At 54.1% G+C, this 20,820-nt stretch overlaps 6 protein-coding genes across 6 annotated transcripts; 4 read left to right on the plus strand and 2 right to left on the minus strand.

Annotated features, from left to right (window-relative positions):
* Positions 1-2,260: 2,260 nt before the first annotated feature.
* Positions 2,261-4,732, plus strand: GCG54_00008943 (uncharacterized protein; the record flags this gene model as incomplete). The annotated part of the gene is made up of 1 exon (XM_045408898.1): positions 2,261-4,732. The coding sequence occupies one exon, from the start codon at positions 2,261-2,263 to the stop codon at positions 4,730-4,732; it is 2,472 nt and encodes an 823-aa protein (XP_045257814.1).
* Positions 4,733-5,938: 1,206 nt separating this feature from the next.
* GCG54_00008944 (Cutinase) lies at positions 5,939-6,972 on the plus strand (the record flags this gene model as incomplete). Its single annotated transcript, XM_045408899.1, has 2 exons — positions 5,939-6,338; positions 6,407-6,972. 2 exons carry the CDS (start codon positions 5,939-5,941, stop codon positions 6,970-6,972), a joined length of 966 nt encoding a protein of 321 aa, XP_045257815.1.
* Positions 6,973-7,217: 245 nt separating this feature from the next.
* GCG54_00008945 (uncharacterized protein) lies at positions 7,218-10,700 on the minus strand (the record flags this gene model as incomplete). The annotated part of the gene is made up of 1 exon (XM_045408900.1): positions 7,218-10,700. The coding sequence occupies one exon, from the start codon at positions 10,698-10,700 to the stop codon at positions 7,218-7,220; it is 3,483 nt and encodes a 1,160-aa protein (XP_045257816.1).
* An 837-nt stretch (positions 10,701-11,537) lies between these two features.
* Positions 11,538-13,482, plus strand: GCG54_00008946 (uncharacterized protein; the record flags this gene model as incomplete). The annotated part of the gene is made up of 3 exons (XM_045408901.1): positions 11,538-11,728; positions 11,782-12,915; positions 12,963-13,482. 3 exons carry the CDS (start codon positions 11,538-11,540, stop codon positions 13,480-13,482), a joined length of 1,845 nt encoding a protein of 614 aa, XP_045257817.1.
* Positions 13,483-14,243: 761 nt separating this feature from the next.
* On the minus strand, positions 14,244-16,401 carry GCG54_00008947 (Heat shock 70 kDa protein; the record flags this gene model as incomplete). The annotated part of the gene is made up of 3 exons (XM_045408902.1): positions 14,244-16,042; positions 16,108-16,306; positions 16,375-16,401. 3 exons carry the CDS (start codon positions 16,399-16,401, stop codon positions 14,244-14,246), a joined length of 2,025 nt encoding a protein of 674 aa, XP_045257818.1.
* A 1,922-nt stretch (positions 16,402-18,323) lies between these two features.
* On the plus strand, positions 18,324-20,730 carry GCG54_00008948 (uncharacterized protein; the record flags this gene model as incomplete). Its single annotated transcript, XM_045408903.1, has 3 exons — positions 18,324-18,475; positions 18,558-20,594; positions 20,646-20,730. The coding sequence occupies 3 exons, from the start codon at positions 18,324-18,326 to the stop codon at positions 20,728-20,730; spliced, it is 2,274 nt and encodes a 757-aa protein (XP_045257819.1).
* Between the last annotated feature and the right edge of the window lie 90 nt (positions 20,731-20,820).

Consider the following 20,820-nt stretch of genomic DNA (forward strand, 5'->3'; position numbering starts at 1 on the left):
TGGCAAACGCGCATAGGAAGCATTGGCAACAAGAATTGATACCCCTTATACCAACAATCTGTGTTTCTTTACTTTGGATCTCGGTCATAATGCGATGGCCGGCCAGTTCATTACTTCAATTGACTGGGTTGGTAGTTCACATGTATCGTCCAACTGGAGCTTCGTTCAGAACAAAGCGTCGGCATGTGGTCTTGCGATGCTCACGGGTTTGGGCTTCCTGCCGTCGAAGTCAGTCACGGCTGTCATGGGCAAGGCTACCAATTTTGTTCCCTCCAACGTAGCAAACACCAAGATCACCTTTCAAATCTCGATTCTCTCAGTCTATGAGACGCCAGCGAGCAAGTCTACCAGACCCATCGAACGCAAGCGCAGCGTAGCCCAAGAAGATAACAGCACACGATATTTATGCCAAGGACGAGCTGGTACTTTGACGATTAAGAAACCGCTCCTCGACGCTGGGTCTTGGGATCGATCGCAGCATATCAGACCCGTTAGAAATCTCACGGCATGTGTTTAGGTATGCGATGGTTCCTAAGAGGATGTTATGATGGCCCCAGTTCCTACGATGAGGCCGAAGGTTATCTTCATTTTTGTTCGATGAAATGTGAAAGCGTCCATGGCTACAAACTACTTACTGCACTGCACACCTTAAAAGTGTAGCGTCATATCCCGTTCGCCATAACCCAAGCTATAGTCTTTGAATTAGAGGTACATGTCGCGGTTTTTCTGGCGCCTTTGACGAAGACAGTGTCGAACTAGGTTTGCGCAGGTTTTTCTTGGAGGGCGGGACAGTCGGCCTCGTTACAGGATCACACGGCATGTCTAGGCCCACTGCGGGGCCGAACGGGCTGTCGCCGACAGAATGAATACATCGCGCGGTCCGGACGACGCATACCTGCTGCAAGGTTTGGACAGTTCGCAACTGTCACGCAAGCCTCGATGGATTTGAGTGGGATTAGGTAGGATTAAGGCTTCGCAAACCAGAGTTGCATCCGAGTCAAGGCGTGAACTATCCATGGTCCAAGGCTTACAATATGTTTCAGCCGAGAGGTTTGCCAACAACCAAGGGAGTTTGATTCTACTTTCCCCTCTTTCTCCTCTTCTCCTCCTCTGTTCCTCATCGTTGGGCTGAACTAGGATATGACCCCTCCTTGCTGCCCAGAAAAGTCACTTGTCGCGTGTGGCACGGCGGCGCTGCTGCGTTTCTCCCAGTGGTCAGGGGCGTTGGGTGCATGGCAGAGGGATATGGATACAGCATGAGCTAGGTTGAGATATGCTGTGCTGTTTTGTGCTTGCATGGGCATGACAGACGCATTGCAGGCTGGGAACCGCGTCGTTCATCATCCACGAGGACAACGACAACCCACATCGGGAGACAATGAGTGGGACTCAAGATCAAATGCCAGCTCAGAAGGTGGATCTTGGGCGGTTCAGTGGCAGTCAAGGAAGTTGTGTACAGTGTTGCTGAATTAATTCACTTCATCAATGCCGCCAGTGACTGCAGGATTGTCCAAGAATCCAATACGCCGGCGTTGGCTTATCAGTCAACCGGTCCAAAAAGGACTTTCCATCGCCAAAGTGGGAGCCACCGCTGTTGGTTGTCGGTGGAGGAAGCTGGGCAAGCCAAGGGACCCTTTCCCCCGGGGCCATGGGCCCCTCTGGGAGTAGTGCAGTCTCGCTAATTCGGGTCCTGTGCAGCTGACCACAGGTAGCTACCTACTTCGTACCTTAGGTACCCAACCTGGACCTCGTACGAACGGCAACGGCAGCTGCAGCTGCAGGAGGCAGCCAGGACGGGAGAATGCACTGCGGGATGAGAGCGCACTGTTGACCGCAACTCACCAACCTCTTCTAGTCTGCGGCGCCGTCTCCCTCTTACCGTAATTTCTTTCTCTCTTCACTCCCAAGAAAGCCTCGTTCTTGTCAAATTAGTTGCGCCGGCAAACCACCGCCACCCTTGCTTGACTCAGAACCAAGCCAGGGACACGAAGCGAAATCGGGGTGTCGCGGCCCGTCATGGTGTACACTACACACTTATGACGTCTTACCGCCTCGCTTTGTCGCAGCCATTTGTTAAAGAATAATCAACCTGGTGACTAACACCATCAAACCACCCGACAAAGACCGACACCACGATCCAAGCGAGGCATGACCGTTCCGAACTCTGCCTCTGCCCAAAAACTACCGCCAACATTGCGAATCCGACGACAGCTCTGAACCACAGCACCGCTGTGGTTCAGACCCATCCTTTACCGAACAAATGCCCATCTTCCAGGACGACTTCGACCACCCGAAGAATGTCACTGACACTCCGGATGGCGAACCACCACAGCCGATCGCCATACAACGCGAACAGCCCATCCTCCTGTCCCTGACGAGGAAACTATCCGAGGAGAGCATACGGACGGAGCTTTGCGAAGGACCCATACTCGAAAGCCCCCGACCTTCGACCCCCGAGTCTGATGCTGCTGCCGTCACGTCCGATCGAGCCGAGTTGATCGAGCGCTTGAAGAAAGGAGAGAGCCCGACTTGGGTTCCAAATCGCCATGTAGGCACTCCCAGAAGCGCTCGAGACAGTCTTTTTACTCACAATATCAATCAGTTTGAGTCGCTTTTCAGTCATCCAAATCGCCCAATCACTCCCCGGACATCGCGCCCGCAGTCGAGCTCTTCCAACCTCCTACCTCCCGCCGACATCACCCCAGAGAAACTCGACGGATCAAAGGAAGAAGATGAGAGACTACGAGCGGGTTTGAGCATACAGAGGCCGAGATCTGCTCTACACAGCGGCGACTTTACCGAGGACCAGCCAAGGTCGAGTCAAGAGACGGCGCAAGAGGTGGACGGCAGTCAGGGGACCAATGATTTCTCGACGTCTCGCACTTCCTGGATCGCGACGTCGCCACCTCGAGACTTTTCGTCGTTTCACTTCGATAGGAGGATCCTTTTTCCGTCGCATGACGAGTTCAAATCAGTGCCGTCGTCTTTGTCCTCGTCCTTTTCTTCCAGTTTTGTCTATAAGCCTCCCACAAGTCCATTGGTCCAGTCCGAGAGTAATGACGATCTTGACCTGTCACTACCGCTGAACAGCATCGACATCGCCTCAAGTCCCTTGGGAGTGGGCTCTCGCCGGCATACGTTGCATTCTGCCATTTCGTCTCCATTCGCTTTGCCGTCACCAAGCTCCTCTAACCTGCATAGACGAGCTTCACAGCGAGGCAGCGTCGCTTTGCCTTGCCAAGCACATCAGCCTCGTCGCTCCCTTACTTCAGCCCCCAATGCCCCATTCCTCACTGGAACGTCACCTCAAACGCCAATCTTTTTGAGACCGAGACGCCCATCGTTCAATAACCCCGACGCGTCGCCTTTGCAGCATGCATCTATGGTCGGCTCTTATGAGGAGAGTATCCTGCGGGGTCGCATGTCAACCACACCGTCAAAACCACTTGAATTTCTCGCTCAGATTGGAGTGCTGGGCCTGGGCAAATGTAAATCAAGCTTGAGATGTCCGGCGCATGTAACACTGCCGTTCCCGGCGGTGTTCTACAGCTATGGAAGCGCTGCGCAAGGGCGCGTCAACGCCGAAGACGGACCCAGTCCATACGTCGGTCAGATTGATCTGGAGAATGGCCTATCTAATTCAGGGGAGGGCCAAAGGGCCAAGAGGAAGATGCAGAGCAGGGTTGCCGAACGAAGGATCGCCGAAGACGACGTGACCATGGGGAACAGCTCTTCAGTGGCAGATGGGTCAGACCTCGATGCACGCAAAGCGCAACGCTCGCGACGGAGATCTGGTTCTCCAAGAGCTCCTCCAGGCGGTAGCTATCGGATTCCTGAAAAGGGTCAGATCCAAATCGTAATCAAGAATCCCAACAAAACGGCTGTCAAGCTGTTCTTGGTGCCTTATGATTTGATGGGGATGGAACCAGGAACCAAGACGTTCATCCGACAGCGCAGCTACTCGGCCGGTCCGATCATCGAGAACGCGCCTGGGTTGGAGGACCCCGTTGGACCTGACAAACCCATCTTGAGGTATCTTGTGCATCTGCACATCTGTTGTCCTGCCAGAGGCCGCTACTATCTCTACAAGAGCATTCGAATCGTCTTCGCAAACAGGGTCCCTGACGGCAAGGAAAAGCTACGCAATGAGACAACTTGCCCAGAGCCTCGGTACACCCCCTACAAGCCAATTCGTGTGATGCACCCGCCGATGGTCACTAGCAGCGGTCCTGCTGCAACACTTGCAGCTGAGAAGGCTTTCAGACGGCGGAGCTCCGGCATCCCGTTCGGCCCTTCCATGTACACCCTTGATGCAACCGACGGGCTTTCTCACTCTCCGCAGACGATGCCCGACCAGCAGTCTTCCCCGTCACCATTTAATTTTGCCCGCAGCAGTCAGCCCGTAGAGCCCATCCCGTTCGCTCTCTCGGGTCGGGGTCGCCTAGGAAGTGACATCAGCGATGGCACTAATGCCTTCACCAAGACTGCAGAACTTCGATCGCCACAGTCATCACAAGCCAGTAGACCGATGACAAAAGATATTTGGGATGCTCAGGTCGCCCGATACCAGAAGTTGAATCCAGGTGACGTCGGGTACGGTGGCAATGTGTTTAATGCGTCGGGGCGCGGGAGCCCGGGCGGCACGGAAGGTCTCCTCTCTCAAAGACTTCGGTCTCTCGGAGTACAGAACCAGGGCGGAGTGCCTTTGGGGAACCAGCAGAACCAAGAGTAAGTTACATACATGCATTGTACATATCATATTTATTTCCCCTGATTATACGGTGTATTGGGTCGGATCAAGGAGTTCCATGGGAAAGGAAAGGTTCATAGAAGGGCGTCAGTATATTCACTGCGTGTGCTCTTAGCCGCGCTGTCGATAGAGAATACGATTACTGTTCAGATAGCAATTTCTGAAGAATCCCGGTCACGGTCTAAGTAGGCGGCAACCGTAGTCCAACGCTGAACGTCGTCTGAGGTAGGCTTTTATGTGTCCGGTTCCGAATGCGAGGATCAGCGCCTTACTTAGAGGCCGCGGTCTTGGCTCTTTTAAGGTGCATCCTAGATTACACGGACTCCGTTGAACGCAGTCGAAAAGGTGAGCTAAATGCAACTACAGCTCATCGTCACAGTCGTCGACACGCGTGAATCCCAACTCTTCTTGAAGATCCACTTAGGATTTTACAAGTGCCTTGATGGATTCTCGATTACTGAGGGCTCTTTGAGATCCTTAGCAACGGATCGAGTGGCAGAGAGGGGTCATCGTCATGCGCAGCCCCCAACCTCAACACCGTTTTCTCAAATACCTCCGGCAACTGCCAACTGCCAACCTCGCATACTCGCAGTGTCCTCGCGCAGCATTTTGCCTTTGTGCTTTGAGGGCTTTCTGTCTATGTGCTATCAACATCAGATGGTTTCATACGGCATGTTCGCGCCGTAGGACGCAGCGGATGAAACGCCTTCGCCTTCGGGCCACTGGGGCTGAGCGTACTCGTACTACGAGTCGCTCCCCCAACAGCAATGATGCTCTGACCTCAGCAGGTGAGGGCCATCGGTAAGCTAGTCCGGCCCATTGGCGTCGAGTTGTTTGGGCCGAACAACGCACGTAATGCCGTGTCGCCGCGGACTCATTACGTTGCTATTCGGCCCAAGACTGTGTGTGGTGTATTGCTACGTGACGCAACTCGCTCTTTCTACGAGCAAACGTCAGAGCTTTGAAATACACCGACGTACCCCCATCTTACAATCTTTTTCGTAAGCAATATCCCACGTATTTGGATGATCGAATCTAGGTCTTCCTGCGGCTCTGCGGATCTGGCCCAAACCTTTAGAGATCGTCCGCTTGCTCACGAATTGTCTACACGCCTCAGCCGGGCGAGTGAACAAACCATTCACCGGATTTATCAAGCAAACGCTTTTTTTCTTCTTCCGACAGGCCCCGATGAGACCAAGAGTTTTCTTGTCGGCGGCGCTGCTATGCCGGCAGACGACAGCTTTGTCGATACCTCAAGCAGACATCTCCGAGAAGCCCGGTGTCAATGATGTCAACGCCGCCGGCTCCAGCATAGAGGAGAAGCGGGATTTATCCGGTCTTCTCTCCGGCGCCCTTGACATACTCGACGCAGTGCCGGGTATCGTTAATCAGGCCATCAACACGACCATTCAAGTCGTCAGGGCCCTGAAAGAGACCGTGGACGAGAACGGTCTTCTGCGAGACGACTTGACCACCATTCTGGGGCTGAACACCACCACTGGAATGCCTCTGATGAACAATAGCACGGCAAAGGCCGTCACATGCCCCGATGTCGCCATTGTGTTTGCTAGGGGAACCAATGAGCCCGGTAAGCCACGAGTTGTCCCTACCAAAGCACTGAAACATGGAAACATGAGCGCTTACACAATTTGCCAGGCAACGTGGGCTTCCTCACCGGCCCCCCCTTTTTTGACGCCCTCAGAACCTACATGAACGGCACCGGCACGGTTGCTGTGCAAGGCGTGAACAACTACCCGGCCATTGCCGCCGGGTTCTTCGCCGGAGGCTCCCCTAATGGCGCAGCCTTCATGACCCGGGTGGCCCAGCAAACAATGTCCATGTGTCCAAACACCAAGCTCACGATGTCGGGCTACTCCCAGGGGTCGCAGGTGGCACGTCTGGCCATCGCGGCAATGCCGACAGATGCGCAGGCCAAAATATCGAGCGTCGTCCTCTTTGGCGACCCGCTCGGTGGAAAAGCGATACAGGGCGTTGATTCGACGCGGCTACTCGTGGTCTGCCACACAGGCGATAACATCTGCCAGGGTGGGCAGTTCATATTCGACCCCCATCTGAACTACAGCTTGGACGCGCCCACGGCTGCGTTGTTTGTTATGCAGAGAAGCCGGCTCGGTATAGCCAGCGGGGATGCCCGGAATGAAGGAATGGGCAACACTATGGTGGGAAAGGTGCAAGACATCATGCGTACGCCAATGCGATGACCTATGCAAACCACACACCAACGACCGGCTCGTGCGGCCCCCTTTTTTTCTTTTTTTTCTTCTTTTTTCCTTGTAAGGATTTGGCAGATGTATATATTTTGTAGATTTGGGGGTGTCAATAAAGAAAAGTTGTATTGTTACATCTCTTATCAAAAAGAGAATTCAACCACCAATCTACAACGCTTGATATGTGACTCTTTCCACCCTCGCACCATTTGCATCGTTTGTACACGGAATCTGCATGTCTATATACGATCTTCGAACCGCTGGGCGAAGCCATTATCCTTTGACTTACTAGCTCCAGGTGAACTTGGCCGTCGGCTTTCCTCCTGGGCATTCTCCGTGGTGGCGTTCTCCCGCTCCAAAATTCCCTGGCCTGTCGACAGCGTCTTGTCACCAAAGACGTCCACCTCAATGCCGATGCCTGTGTATGTGATTGTGTCGATGGCTGCCACGACGCGAGGAAACTTGTCCCTGGCGATATGGATCATTTCTGCGGCGGCAGAGGACCATGGCATCATAGTTTTGATCTCCATGTATTCCTCCGCGAGGACAACGATGGTATATGAAGTGGGACGTAGCCACTGCGGCGCACTGCCTATTCTTCGTTGTTCGAGCGGCAAGTTCTTCTTGTGGCGGTTCCTGAGACGTTTCATTTGCCATCCGCTGAAGCCCGGCATGAGATATTTCTCGCAGTACTCGCAGGCCTCTGCCCAGTAGCCCAGTCTGGCCAGAGTCTGGCAGATCGCGTTCATAGTTTGCCTGCCGAAGGTGAAGCCAGCACTCAACACGCTGTCGACCAGTTTCTTGAATCCATCGGGGTCTTTTTGGTCCAGGTACATCTTGGCAATCGTATTGACTGGGGCAGAGAGCATAACTGCGTGTCGCTGCATCACCTTGCCGTTCATAGAGCCTTTTCGAGTCTGTGGCCATCCAAGCCGGAGAGCATGCTGCCAGATGAGCTTCCATGTTTCCTTGGCCTTCTCCCAGCTGTGATCCTCGACATTCTCCTTCAACAACGCACAAAGCATGTTGAAAGGAAGGTCGTCAGAGCTCTGTGGAGCGGGCACTAACCCAAAGTCTGTCTGCAGACGAAAAAGCTCCTTGACCAAGCGGAAGTCCCGGTACCGTGAAAAGAGCGTAATGGCTCTAGGTAACACGCGTCGCAGGCGGTGGAGTGAGTCCGCGCTTCGAAGTGACGCACTGAGAACGCTGTCCGGGACATTGTTTCCATCAACGGTTTCAATCATTTGTTGCAACGATGAAGCCAACAAGGCTTTGCCGGCGTCTTCTTCAGTCGGCAGTGTGCTGTATATCTGCCGCCTAATCATGGCCTCCACCAGTCGAATCAGAGCATCCACAGATCGCGCTGTAGCATTACGCAGTCTCATCCTTTCCGTGGCAGTGACCAGCCCGTACTCCCGCGTACGCAAGCCACCGTCCATGACGGTAGAGAAGTGTTCTGGTGTGAGCTCAAAGCTCTTGTCTCGCAGCGCTTTTCGAAGCAAATCGTAGGCATGGTGAGTTTGTTTGCAACGAACCAGTGCTTGGAGCAGTACATTGTGGGTGGTTGACGTCCACTCTATCCCCATCTCGGCCATGATTTTCAGAACGCGGCACAACTCGTTGAAAGCTCGACGTTCAGAGTGGTAAAACAGCAATGCGTTCCATAGTCGCGTTTGGTTTCCCGGAACCAGCTGCTTCTTGGCATTCACGCAGGTTGCCAAGGCATGCGAGAACTTCTTGTTCTGGCAGTAAGCGTGTACCATGGCTTCCAAGATGGGTACATTGATCACAACCTCCTTTTTTATCGCCTTCTCAAGGAGCCCCGATGTCATGTCTAGGTCACCGCTCCTGCCCGTAAGAGACATAATTGTCGCAAAGGAAGTTTGATCGGGAGCGGTTGCTACACAGAGCTCGTCAAAAATACCCAAGCCGCCGTCGTACGATTTCGAGCGCACGTAGCTCTTGAGCAGGATGTTCCAGCTGTAGATACTGGGAGTGACTCCATAGCGGTCCCTCATTTCATCGAACACTCTGCGGGCACCTTCGGGATCTCCATTGTTTGCATAAGCATTCAGTAAATGGTTGAAGGTTTCCGGCTCTTGAAGGACCTTGCGATGTTGGTAAGACTGAACGTACTGGTCCCACAAACGCTCGGCAGACTTGATATCGCCACGCGCAGCATAGAACTTGAGAAACTTCCGGAAACCCCATCGATCCAACCCCTGGTAAGAAGTGTGATAGTCTTCGTATACCTGTTCAAGACCCTCTATGTCATTAGGATAGAAGATCTCGAACATACCGTGCAGGATGGCCCAGTAGGGTTTCGTGCCAGGAAATGCCCGGTAGATGCGGTATATTTCCGGTAGGCACTCTGTTTGGCCTCTTTGGACGGCCTCAGACAGGTAGATGGTGTACCATTTCACTTGATCGACGATCCTCAGCAATGGAAGAGCCTCATTCGGTTTGCAAGGCTGCTGAAGAGCTCGCCGCGCCACCTTCTTCTTGAGAATGTTGATTGTGTCGACCTTTTCGGTGTTCTCTGGGTTCTCGGTGGACCAGGTGTCAATTTCCTTGGAAAATTGAATTGCGAGGCCACCAAGGTTCGGAACGGCTGCCAGACGTTCCAATTTTCCGCATTTGATTCCGTGGGTTTTGAAAACAACATGATACGATGCCCAGACATGTCTCACAAAATCCCACTTCGCCTTCCTGAAGCCGTATTGGAGGAGATCATCTAGTCCGCCAACCATCGTTTGTTCATCGAGGCCTGTGTGGTAAAGCTCAAGAGCTTCACGCTCGTTGCCGAGACGTAAATTGGCGTTCACGACGGATGAAAGAACCGCTGGTGTCCATTGGCTGCGCTCGAGCTGAGAGAAGAGGAGAATGATTCTGCGAGCATCTAAAAGGTTGTCGGATCGGTATAGGTAGACTATAACTTCCGGACAGAATATTGGCTGTAACTGCGGTTCAAGCTGGGAATAAAGCTGCCATATTGAGCCAAAGTATTCCGTCTGCTCGACTGCCATCAAGTCCCTCATCAGATCAGGCCGCGATCCATAGCCGGCAAACGAGGGGCCGCTATGGGTTTTGGTTGTATTTATGACATCGGCCTCGCGAATAACCGTAAGGCCGTGTGCATTGCTGTCGTCGACATCGCCTTCCTCAACATCTCTTCGCCGCTCTACGTCTCCCTTAGAATTATCTTGTTCGCTTTCCCCGAGGCGAGCGCGCAATGTGCTTCTCGTGTTGGTATCGACTGGCCTTTCCGGGTTGCTGTACCGCGAAGGAGGATCGGAAGCGTCCGATTGTGACGATTCTGGAGTTTTGGCGGTGGCGGCAACAGCGGACGAGGTGAACAGCCGAGACCTACGAGGTAGCCTCTGTATCGACGGCTGGCGGTCATTATTGCCGTGAGCAAGTCTGCGCAACAGGGCAGCAGCTCCACTGGGGTATAGAAAGTCGAGCAGGAAGGTGGAAGCAACCAGGCCATCGTACGGCGCAGATGTCGACGAGGGCGAGGAGGAAGACGACGGCTCTGAGGCGGATGAGTCTGGCTCATTGCAGTGCACAGACAGCGCAGGGCTGTGGATGTCTATGGGGGCAGCTCCATGTTGCCAAAAGCCGGTGTGCAACTTTCGGCAACTTCTCAAAGAGTGGGTGGCGGAAGGAAGCGCATGAAGAGTCGTGCACGATTCCAGGGTCGCCGCCGTTCTCTCCAGCATTGGGAATGAGGGTGTCAACGAAGCAATAGCTGTCGACTATGACTTCCGAGCGTAGAAAAGACTGGAACTTGAGAACATGCTGGTCGTGGAGTTGTCGTCGTAGACCTCGGGCTCGTCGCGTTCGGCGGGAAAAAGTTTTGGAGGTGGAGTATCTTTATCGCTCCCGGTTGGAATCGACGACGTCGACGACGTCAAAACAATTGCCTGAGGCGGCTCGGACACCTCCGGAAGGGCGCCACAAGACAGGCCTTGAGGGTCAAAGAAAATGTGACCAAGAAGCCTGAAAACAGAAACTGTATCGATTTGCCTTGTGGCAATGCTTTCCCGTGTGATACCGAGTAACAAGACGAGCTGCGGCTAAAAGGTCTTGTTTATCATCAGCCCATTGATCGTCCAGTGTGATGGACTTTTTTTTCCCAGGAGCTTCGGCCAATCCAGCGCCTTCAGAGCGCATGTCAAAATGGAACCGTTGGAGGGGAACATTTCCGGCCCGGCTTGCTGGAATGGACCCTGAGAAAAAATTCCATGCCACCATTGGTACCTATCCATGCTTACCTCACCAAAGGGCCCCCGTACCCAAGGTAGGGTGCTAAGTACCTAGCAAGTGTACCTAATTATCCATTCAGCAGGTTTTAACTTTTTGGGTGGAAAGGACACTGGAAACTGAGTGTGCGCCCCACCATCTTCCGCCCCCGCGCAGCGCAGACCAATTACGATTTCGGCCTTTTCACGACAGCATCTGGCCTACCTAGTCAGCCCTGCGGTACACGGCTTCCGCAGACTCAACAACGGCGACTATCACGGACGAACACTTCGATCGCCGACAGTTGTGAAATCATGGATATCACCAGATTTGTCATCTCCGGAAGGGACTCAGCTCTCCTCTACGGAGACTATACAACCTACCAGACTCAGCTAGGCAAAAAGCTACTGAACAGTCGCAAGAAACTGGGCATCGCAACCAAGAACCGCGGCAAATTCCACAAGAAGGCAGATATCACCGCTGACCAGATTTCCGAGAACCATGAGTGCGTCGCCCGCCTCCGCTCACTAGCTCGTCCTGCCCACTGACGGCTTCTAGGTACACACGTCTTCTCCTGCTCACGAGTGAGCGCGCCTGGGCCAACGCTATGGCCATGAAATCCTCCCATACTTCTGATGCGAAGGGTGTTACTGGAAAGACGCGCTCTCACATAGTGTCCCGACTCGACAAGGCCGCAAAGGCCGCAGAGCACCTCGTCGAATTGCTGGCCCAGTCCGAAGCTGGCGCTACCGAGAACGACAAGCTCGAGTCTCGGGCTTATGCTGCACAGATCCGAGGTGCTGCAATGTTTGAGAATCAGCATTGGGAGCCCTCCCTCAAAAGCTATGCCGTCGCTCGTGCCATATACAGCGCCATGGCTACATCCACCAAGGGAGACGTCTTCAAAGACCTACTCTCCGACACCATCGACCCGTCGATCCGCTATGCCGCTTATCAGCTGAAGACACCGCGAACGATACCGATACCTGCCATTGCGAGGCGAGCATTCCCCCAATCGGACTCGGCTCTCGTCCAACAAATCAATAATCTCGATCCCAATGTGCTCAAGCAGGTAGATAGTGAGGCCAGTAAGGATAAGACCGATGCCGAGAATGCCCCCAGAACGCTTACCTGGCGTTCGCGGGAGGTTAAGATCGAAGACGCTGCCATCTCCCTCGCTTGGGGCAGGGTAGAGGAGGCCAAGGCCCAATTGACGCAGCGATGGCCTTCTCTCGCAGACGCTGAACCCAGGGAGGTCGCCGCAGCATACGACGGTATTCTCGAGGCAACCCAAGATGCTGCCGATGCGACAAAAGAAGCCATCGACGACATGCGAGGAGAAGGTGTATCTCAGAGCGATCCCCGCATGCAGAGCTTGCAGATCACTAGAACTGCCGTCAACTACGAGATGATCAGTTGGCGGATTGGCCGAAACCGTGTCCTGACAGGAAGCGATGATGGCCTAGTCGAGAACTACAGTGTCTCTCAGAAGAAGTCTAAGAAGGACCCAGCGATCAAGAAGCGTAAGGAAGAGACGCCGAGTCGCAAAGCCGCGAAGCTGAAAGAACTGGTGGCCCTTTACGAAGGAACCCTGCAGAGCTTGGATGCCGCCAAGGAACTGCCTGGAGTAGCCAATGACGAAGGCCTCGCAGGACAGCTTGAGGCTTTTGCTGGATATTTCCGCGCTTTGAAGTGAGCTGCTCGCTCTCCAAACTTTCATTCAACGCTAATCGTTCTAGGTCTCTTTCCATCGCTCGCTCTCATGCTCTCATTGGTAACACGGTGAATGCCTTAGCTCTTATCAAGCACGCATTCGAGGAAGCTCAAAAGGCGGCGTCCAAGCTCGGCGAAACATCTACCAACTCTCCCCGTCACATTGAAATTACGGGAAAAGACGCACATGGCCTATTGACTTTCTTGGAAGGCGAGCTGCAACGCCATCGCGCTCTTGTGCATCTGTCCAACCTGCTCAAGGATTCTGATTCCAAAGAGGATGACACGAGGTTCATCCCCTTGATTGAGCGACTTCGCGAGTACCCCTCCAACGGAGTTGACCTGGCCAATATCGTCAATATTCCGCCCAAACTGGCGACGATTCCCGTCAAGCCCATTTTCCTTGACGTTGCTTGGAACTACATTGACTACCCGGGCAAGGAGCCTCAGCAAGCGGTACCACTGTCCAGCAAGCAACCTGACGTTGAGAGCGAGGTCAAGTCTCAACAGCCACAGAAGAGGGGCTGGTTTGGTTTCGGTAGATAAACAGGGCAATACCAAATCCGATCATTGGGCACGTTTCTACGTGTTGTTCAGAAGCATTGCATCGCAGATGTGTGCTGTGATTCTTTGCTCGTTCTAAAGGAAAAACGGAGTTCAAACTGGACGGATGAGACACATGGACACTTGAATTCATCAAAAATGGACACCCAGCGTTGACCATGGGAACATGGGGTTAAATTGAACTTCTCTTGGCGAAGATGGCCAAGTTGGAGTGTGTACAATGTGTCCATGATACCTCGCGCGGGAAATGTCACCCGGCGTCAGGAAGCCAGCCCCCCTCCCACTCTGTTGCTGCTCATCAATGCATACGCACACAGCGATTCGATCACTTGCTCATCTCACAGAGCTCAACGGTGGCAAGAGAACTTATTGTAAATTTTTGTTTTGAGAGGGGATGTAGATTATCTCACATCTAACGACTCCGGATTCGTTTTGGTTTTGTACATGTGCAACCCCGTCTTATCCCCATGATCCATGCCGTCGATCATATCATGAATACCATGAGGTATCTCGTGTGAATGTTTTGATGCTCCAACGCCGGTTCCGCCGACCGCAGGTATTAACAATCATTGTAAAAGGGACAACAAGGAAGAGTGAACGGCCTGATTCGACCGGAACTATGAGTACAATGGAATACAAACAAGTGGGAAGAAATTCTATGCCGCCGTAATCAAACATCGCATCAGGTTGTTTTTAAGACCCGAAGAAGTGGTAGGAAGAGCCGAAGGAAACGAAAGAGTCATTTAAGGCTTCTTCTCGTCCTTGTTCTCGGAGGCGTTGGCGTCCTGGGCGGGTTGCTCGCCAGACTCAGCACGGGCCTTGTGCATCTTGTCAAAGAGGTTCAAGCTGGCAACCTGGAGCTCGTCGGTCTTCTCCTTGATTTCGGTGGCGGTGGCAGTGCCCTCACCAGCCAAGCTCTTGGAGACGAACTCGCGGAGGGAGGCAATCTTCTCACGGATGCCGTCGGCCTCTGCCTTGTCCAACTTGTCAGCGTACTCGTTGAGGGCACGCTCCGTGTCGTTCAGGACGCTGTCAGCGCGGTTGGCGGCCTCGATGGAACCCTTGCGCTCCTTGTCGGCCTCGGCGTACTTCTCAGAGTCCTCAACCATCTGCTGAATTTCAGAGTCGGACAGGCCAGAGCCAGAAGCAATGGTGATGGACTGGTCCTTGTTGGTGGACTTGTCCTTGGCGTGGACGTGGACGATGGAATCGGCGTCAATGTCAAACGTAACCTCGATTTGGGGAACACCACGGTGGGCAGGAGGGATGCCAACGAGCTGGAAGTTGCCAAGAAGCTTGTTGTCACGGACAAGCTCACGCTCACCCTGGTAGACCTTGATCTCGACAGCGGTCTGGAAGTCGGCAGCAGTGGAGAAAGTCTGGGACTTCTTGGTGGGGATGGTGGTGTTACGGTTGATGAGGCGAGTGAAGACACCACCAAGGGTCTCGATACCGAGGGAGAGAGGAGTGACGTCGAGCAAAAGAAGGTCCTTGACCTCACCAGACAGAACGGCACCCTGGATAGCAGCACCAATGGCGACAGCCTCGTCGGGGTTCACAGACTTGGCGGGGTCGCGGCCGAAAATGCTCTTGACGGACTCGGAGACCTTGGGCATACGGGTCATACCACCGACGAGGATAACCTCCTGAATGTCCTTGGCCTGGAGGTTGGCGTCCTTCAGGGCCTTGCGAACAGGGTCAATGGTACGGGTAATGAGGGGGTCAACCATCTTCTCGAGCTGAGCACGGGTGAGCTTCTGGTTGATGTGCTTAGGGCCGGAGGCATCGGCAGTAATGAAGGGCAGGTTGATGTCGGTGGAGAGAGAAGAAGACAGCTCGATCTTGGCCTTCTCAGCAGCCTCACGGATTCTCTGGATGGCCATGCGGTCGCCAGACAGGTCAATGTTGGAGTCCTTCTTGAACTGCTGAACAAGGTGGCGGACAAGGTGAATATCGAAGTCCTCACCGCCCAAGTGGGTGTCACCGTTGGTGGACTTGACCTCGAAGACACCGTTCTGGATCTCAAGAACCGAGATATCGAAGGTACCGCCGCCAAGGTCGTAGACAGCGACGACGCGATCATCCTCCTTTTCCAAACCATAGGCCAGAGCGGCAGCAGTGGGCTCGTTGACGACGCGGAGAACGTTCAGACCAGCAATCTGACCGGCATCCTTGGTAGCCTGACGCTGAGAGTCGTTGAAATAGGCAGGGACGGTGACAACGGCGTTCTTGACGGGCTTCGACAGGTAGGCCTCAGCGGTCTCCTTCATCTTGTTGAGAACGAAGCCACCAATCTGAGATGGAGAGTACTTCTGGTCGCGAGCCTGAACCCAGGCGTCACCATTGGTGTGCTGGACGATCTTGTAAGGGACCTCCTTGATATCTCTCTGGACCTCAGCATCGGTGAACTTGCGACCGATAAGACGCTTGGTGGCGAAGAGGGTGTTTTCGGGGTTGACGACGGCCTGGCGCTTGGCGGCGACACCGACGAGACGCTCGCCGTCCTGGGCGAAGGCGACAACAGATGGCGTTGTGCGGGCACCTACGATTAACAAGTCAGCGCTTTGCCGTGATATTCCAGCTGGCTTAGTTGGGACAATGGCTTACCCTCAGAGTTCTCGATGATCTTGGGGACCTTGCCCTCCATAATAGCGACGGCAGAGTTGGTGGTACCGAGATCGATACCGATGACGGAGCCCTGGACCTTGCCCTCAGAAGCTGTAGACTCATAGCGAGCGAACTTGGAGGCAAAGGGCTGGCGGGCAAAGCCTGCCGAGCGGGCTACTGAGCTGGTAGCTCTGGGAAGCTGTCGTGGGTTAGAAATGCAAACTCTGATTTGGGCGCTGCAGCGATGCGCGGGGAGAGAGGACTTACAGCTCTGGAGAAGCGTGAAGACATCATTTTGCCTAGCTGTGTGTGGGTATAAAGGGATGTGAAGTGAGGCAAAATGGACTGCGCGCCAAAAGGAATGGACGAGCGGTAATTATAGAGTACAAAATGATGAGTGGGTTGGTGGAGGGATGGGGAGGAGTAGTGAGGTGCGAGAAAATGATGATGGCGGGAGGGTCGAAATTTTTTGTCCCGAAAATGATGCTTGCCCCCGGTCGTAGAAGCCGACCGAATCCCGCACGGCCGGCAAGACGGCTTGGGTTATTCCGGCCCCGAAATTCCCCGCCCCGTACCTTATGGTACCTTGCACTGGAACATGAAGGTAATGTACCGGGGCACCTTAGGCAGGTACCGGAGTACCCAGTGTAAGGTCGACACTCCCATTCTACTTCCGGCTATAATGGAAGAAGAGAAAAAAAATATGTACAATAAAAACCGTAGCAGTCTTTGTGCCAGCGCCAGGAGGTACCTATTGGCACCTGCGTGCCTGCCTGTCACGTACCTTACACTGAGCAATGAGGGGCTGCGACGCTAATACCTAGGTCGATAGAGCTACTGCACGTGACGAACGAATGGCAGGAACATGCTGGAGCCTCCCGGAGGTGACGGGAAGAGCCGGCAATTGCAGGTCATGGGCGTTCCCGCTAAACGCCGGGTACGGAGCTAGACCAGCTGAACTAGAAATTTTCAATGCTCGTGAGGCCAACGTGTGGCGCTCCTGTTGACGTGGAACAGATACGCGACGGTGCAATTGGATTCTTGAAGTACTTCCATCTTCACGGGAGCGCCGCAGGCAATTCGTTCCCAGCACCTCTGGCTCATTATTGGCTCTATCTCGCCATGCTTATTGTTCGCAAGTTGCCTTGAATCCACATGCTTACGCCGTACTGGCAGCCAGGTGGTTGCTGAGACCTTGACTGCGAAGGGGATATGGAGCCGGGTATTGATGTCAAGGGCCTTCGGGCACGATCCATCGGCGACAGGGTTCGGAATCAAAACATTGGACGGGAGAACTGAGAAGCTGTAGAGGCGCATGCTGCGCTTGTGCGGTAGAATACCTTTTACTTCAAGTCGGTATAGTATGTATCTACCGGCAACATGATGCCGTCGGAAATGTCGATTACAGAGGTGCAAAGGAGTATAGCGCACGCTGTTACCGTGCCTGCCTGTTGCGGAACTAAGATCGATGATGGAGTTGATTACATGGGAGTTCCAGCTTCACACGTCACCTCAGGATGAGACCCTTGACTAAGCCTCCCCGGTCCCTCCCAGTCGTAGCAGACGGAGCTCCGACTGCCTGCCTTAAGGTGCCCCCAGCGTACCTATACTAGCAAACTAGGTATGTAGTGTACTGCGTACAACGCCATGCCTGAGCAGGCTATGTTTGGTTGCAGCGGGTGGCAGCCCAAGCTCCCAATCACAATCAGTTCCATCGGCACCTACCTACCCTGCCTTAGGTAAGGTGGTTCAGGACCTGAAGCCAGCCCGTGATACTGCCCGCCCGTGGGGCACAGCCGGCGTACCCACCCCTCAGCAAGGCACCACGCCCGGGACAACGAGTGCACACGGCAGCTCTTGTCGAAAGCGAGAGCGCAACACCGCCAGCCAACCAGCTGTAATCAAATCAGACAGGTCACCGAGGCCAGGCCCCTCCTGCCATACACGGACCTGGACGTCATGCGGAAAGTTGCCTCTCGCTCGCGCAACTTGCATCTCACACATCATCTCCAAACATCCGACCCTGCAACCATTCAATGTCCTCTTAGCCAGGAAGCTTTGCCTACTGCCCTCCCCATCTTCGCCTGCTCCTTGTGCTCCCGTAGAATCGAACTCCTTTTCGACACACCACCCTCGCCGTCCCATACCGCGTGCCTGCGCATCTACATGCACGCCTACTGACCCTTCCTCCGGCCGACCCATAGCCATAGGCCATCATGGCTGTGAAAGATGGCGTCTCGTACGACACCATCCACCCTTCTTCAATGCACATCGTCATACTCATTCTTCACCGATGCAGATATTATCCGACCAGCAACCTGATCTCCAAGAAGCCGCGAAAGCACTATCGCATTCCAGTCCGATCCCAGTGCGTCCTCCCAGTCATACTTGACCTTTTCCAATGCGCCCTGTCACATGCGGGTAGTACTGACAGGACTGCTCATCTTCAGACATTGGCAACTACGATCTCTTATCAGCGCCGAGAAGCAAAACATAATATATTTCCCCGGAGGCTCTGGAAGCAACCATGTCCAGCGTCTCAACACCACCACCAAGGAATGCGAAACTGTCAAGTTCCTTTCGTTTTCGCCACGATGTCTAGTTGCCGAGAGCGGATGGATTTGCTGCGGGGGAGAGACTGGCGAGTTTACGGCGATTCAGCTCGACAGCACCGCCGATGACGGCAACGACCTTGATCTCCAGCTGAACCTGGAACCCGACGCTCGACTACCCCTCGGCTTCGACTCAGATTCACCGCGCCCCGAAGATACCGTCTTTTCTCTTGTTGCGCAGTCGCGACGGTTGAACATGGGCAGTCGACTAAATAAAAGCTACACAGCCAAGAGTCAAAAGCTGGCGCGTGACCGCGTCAATTGCATAACTATGTGGTTCCCGCCTATCGCTGGTCCCATGCATCATGGCGCCTACACCGAGCCCGCTGCTGTCTTAGCAAATAACGACAAGACTGTGGTTTTGGTTAGCTTGCGCGACTTCGAGGGCCAGGACAAAGTCGAACCACTGGATGTAGTGACCTACCCGGACTACGTCAATCGTGCCATAATATCTCCCGACGGTCGGCTCCTCGTCGCCATTCTTGACGATCCGTTCTTGTATATTCACCACCGTGTTGAGACGACCATCGACGAAAATGGTCCTTTCAGGGCGGACGACAAGGCCGAGTATCGCTGGGAATTGTGCGGCAAGATCTTGCTGAAGAGTCAACGAAGAGATGATGGCTCCGACAGCAGGGGTAGCTTCGCTGCTTGTTTTTCGAACACAGGGGCATATTTGGCAGTGGGCACTCAATACGGCACCATCTCTATATATGATGTTGCCGGGCTGACAGATCCAGATGTTACCGATCCTCTGCTGACATCTTTCACCTCATCGAGACCAATGGCAGGCTCTGGAGCTGTCCGTGACATGGCTTTCTGCCCCGGTCCTTACGATCTCTTGGCGTGGACAGAAGATCGCGGTCATGTAGGCGTAGCTGACCTGAGATCTGGGTTTGTACAGCGTCAAGTACTGGATATCAGTGCGGAGGGCGACTACGAGCACGTTACCGTGCTTGACCGCGCAACCATTGACCCTCGCCTTTTGGAAGGTCGTGGCGAGCGGGAAACCGCTTCGCCGTCCCCTTTTGCCGCCCCGCTCGGTATTGGAGAAAGTCGCCGACGACGAGGATCCGAAGGTCTGGAGAGGCATCATTTGGCCTTGACTCCCGATGAGACGCGGGTGCTTGAAGCTCTGCAAGACGAACGTCGGAGAAGAGAGCAGAGAGACCGGATAGCAGCCCGTATGGCGGAGCAGGCGGCAAGTCTGTCAACCCCTCAACAGCTACCCTCTTATCGGGGCGCCGCTTCTCCCCGCTTGATTGACCACGAATCTAACACCAGAGTAGCTACGACGCGCGTGCGAAGCAGTAGTATGTCTCGCAGCATGGTAGAGCAAGTTGATGCGGCGCGTGTAATAGAGGAGCGCAGCGACTTCCAGCCTGGCAGTGTATCTCGCGCCATCGGGGATCTCTTAGGTAATATTCGAGACTCGCGAGAACGGGCCCAAGAGCGGATACGCAATGCGCATCGGCTTATTCTACAGTCGAGCCCTGACCGAGAGCGCATGCTGGGTATGATGAATGCCCATCCTCCGAGGCGACCTGCGAGTATTCGACCAGGTGACTCCTCTGCTGCAACCCAGCGAACCGCCAACGACTTACGTAGCTTGACGCCTTCCGGTAGCGGTTGGGCCGATTTGGAAGCTGTGTACAGCCTTTCTTTCGAAAGTAATATTCAAGACCTGCGCAGCGCCACCAGAGATCGTGACAGAGATCGGTCTTCGATTTTGCCACTGCTCAACTCTGTTGCGATCCGCGAGCTAGAGGAGCGCAGTGCTCGGCGACGCGTCGTGCTGGAGCATGGTGTTCATGAGGCTCCTCCAGAGCCCGACAACACGGCTGGGATCTCGTGGAGCGAGGACGGCCGCATTTTGTGAGGCCCCCTTTGGCACATCAATCAGGCGTGTACTGACGACGGGTCTAGGTATGTCGGCGCAGAAAACGGCATCTACGAGTTTCACGTTGATGTACAAGGGCGGAAATTCCGCCCGAACTTGACTTTGCGATAAGCATGGGTCATTGTAATCATTCCTCTTTTCCACAGGCGTTACGATTGCGGGCACTGTTGCAGATCACGGCAATAAAAACCTTTGCCATCG

The sequence above is a fragment of the Colletotrichum gloeosporioides genome (genome assembly GCF_011800055.1).
Source record: "Colletotrichum gloeosporioides strain Lc1 chromosome Unknown consensus_92, whole genome shotgun sequence".
Taxonomy (NCBI): domain Eukaryota; kingdom Fungi; phylum Ascomycota; class Sordariomycetes; order Glomerellales; family Glomerellaceae; genus Colletotrichum; species Colletotrichum gloeosporioides.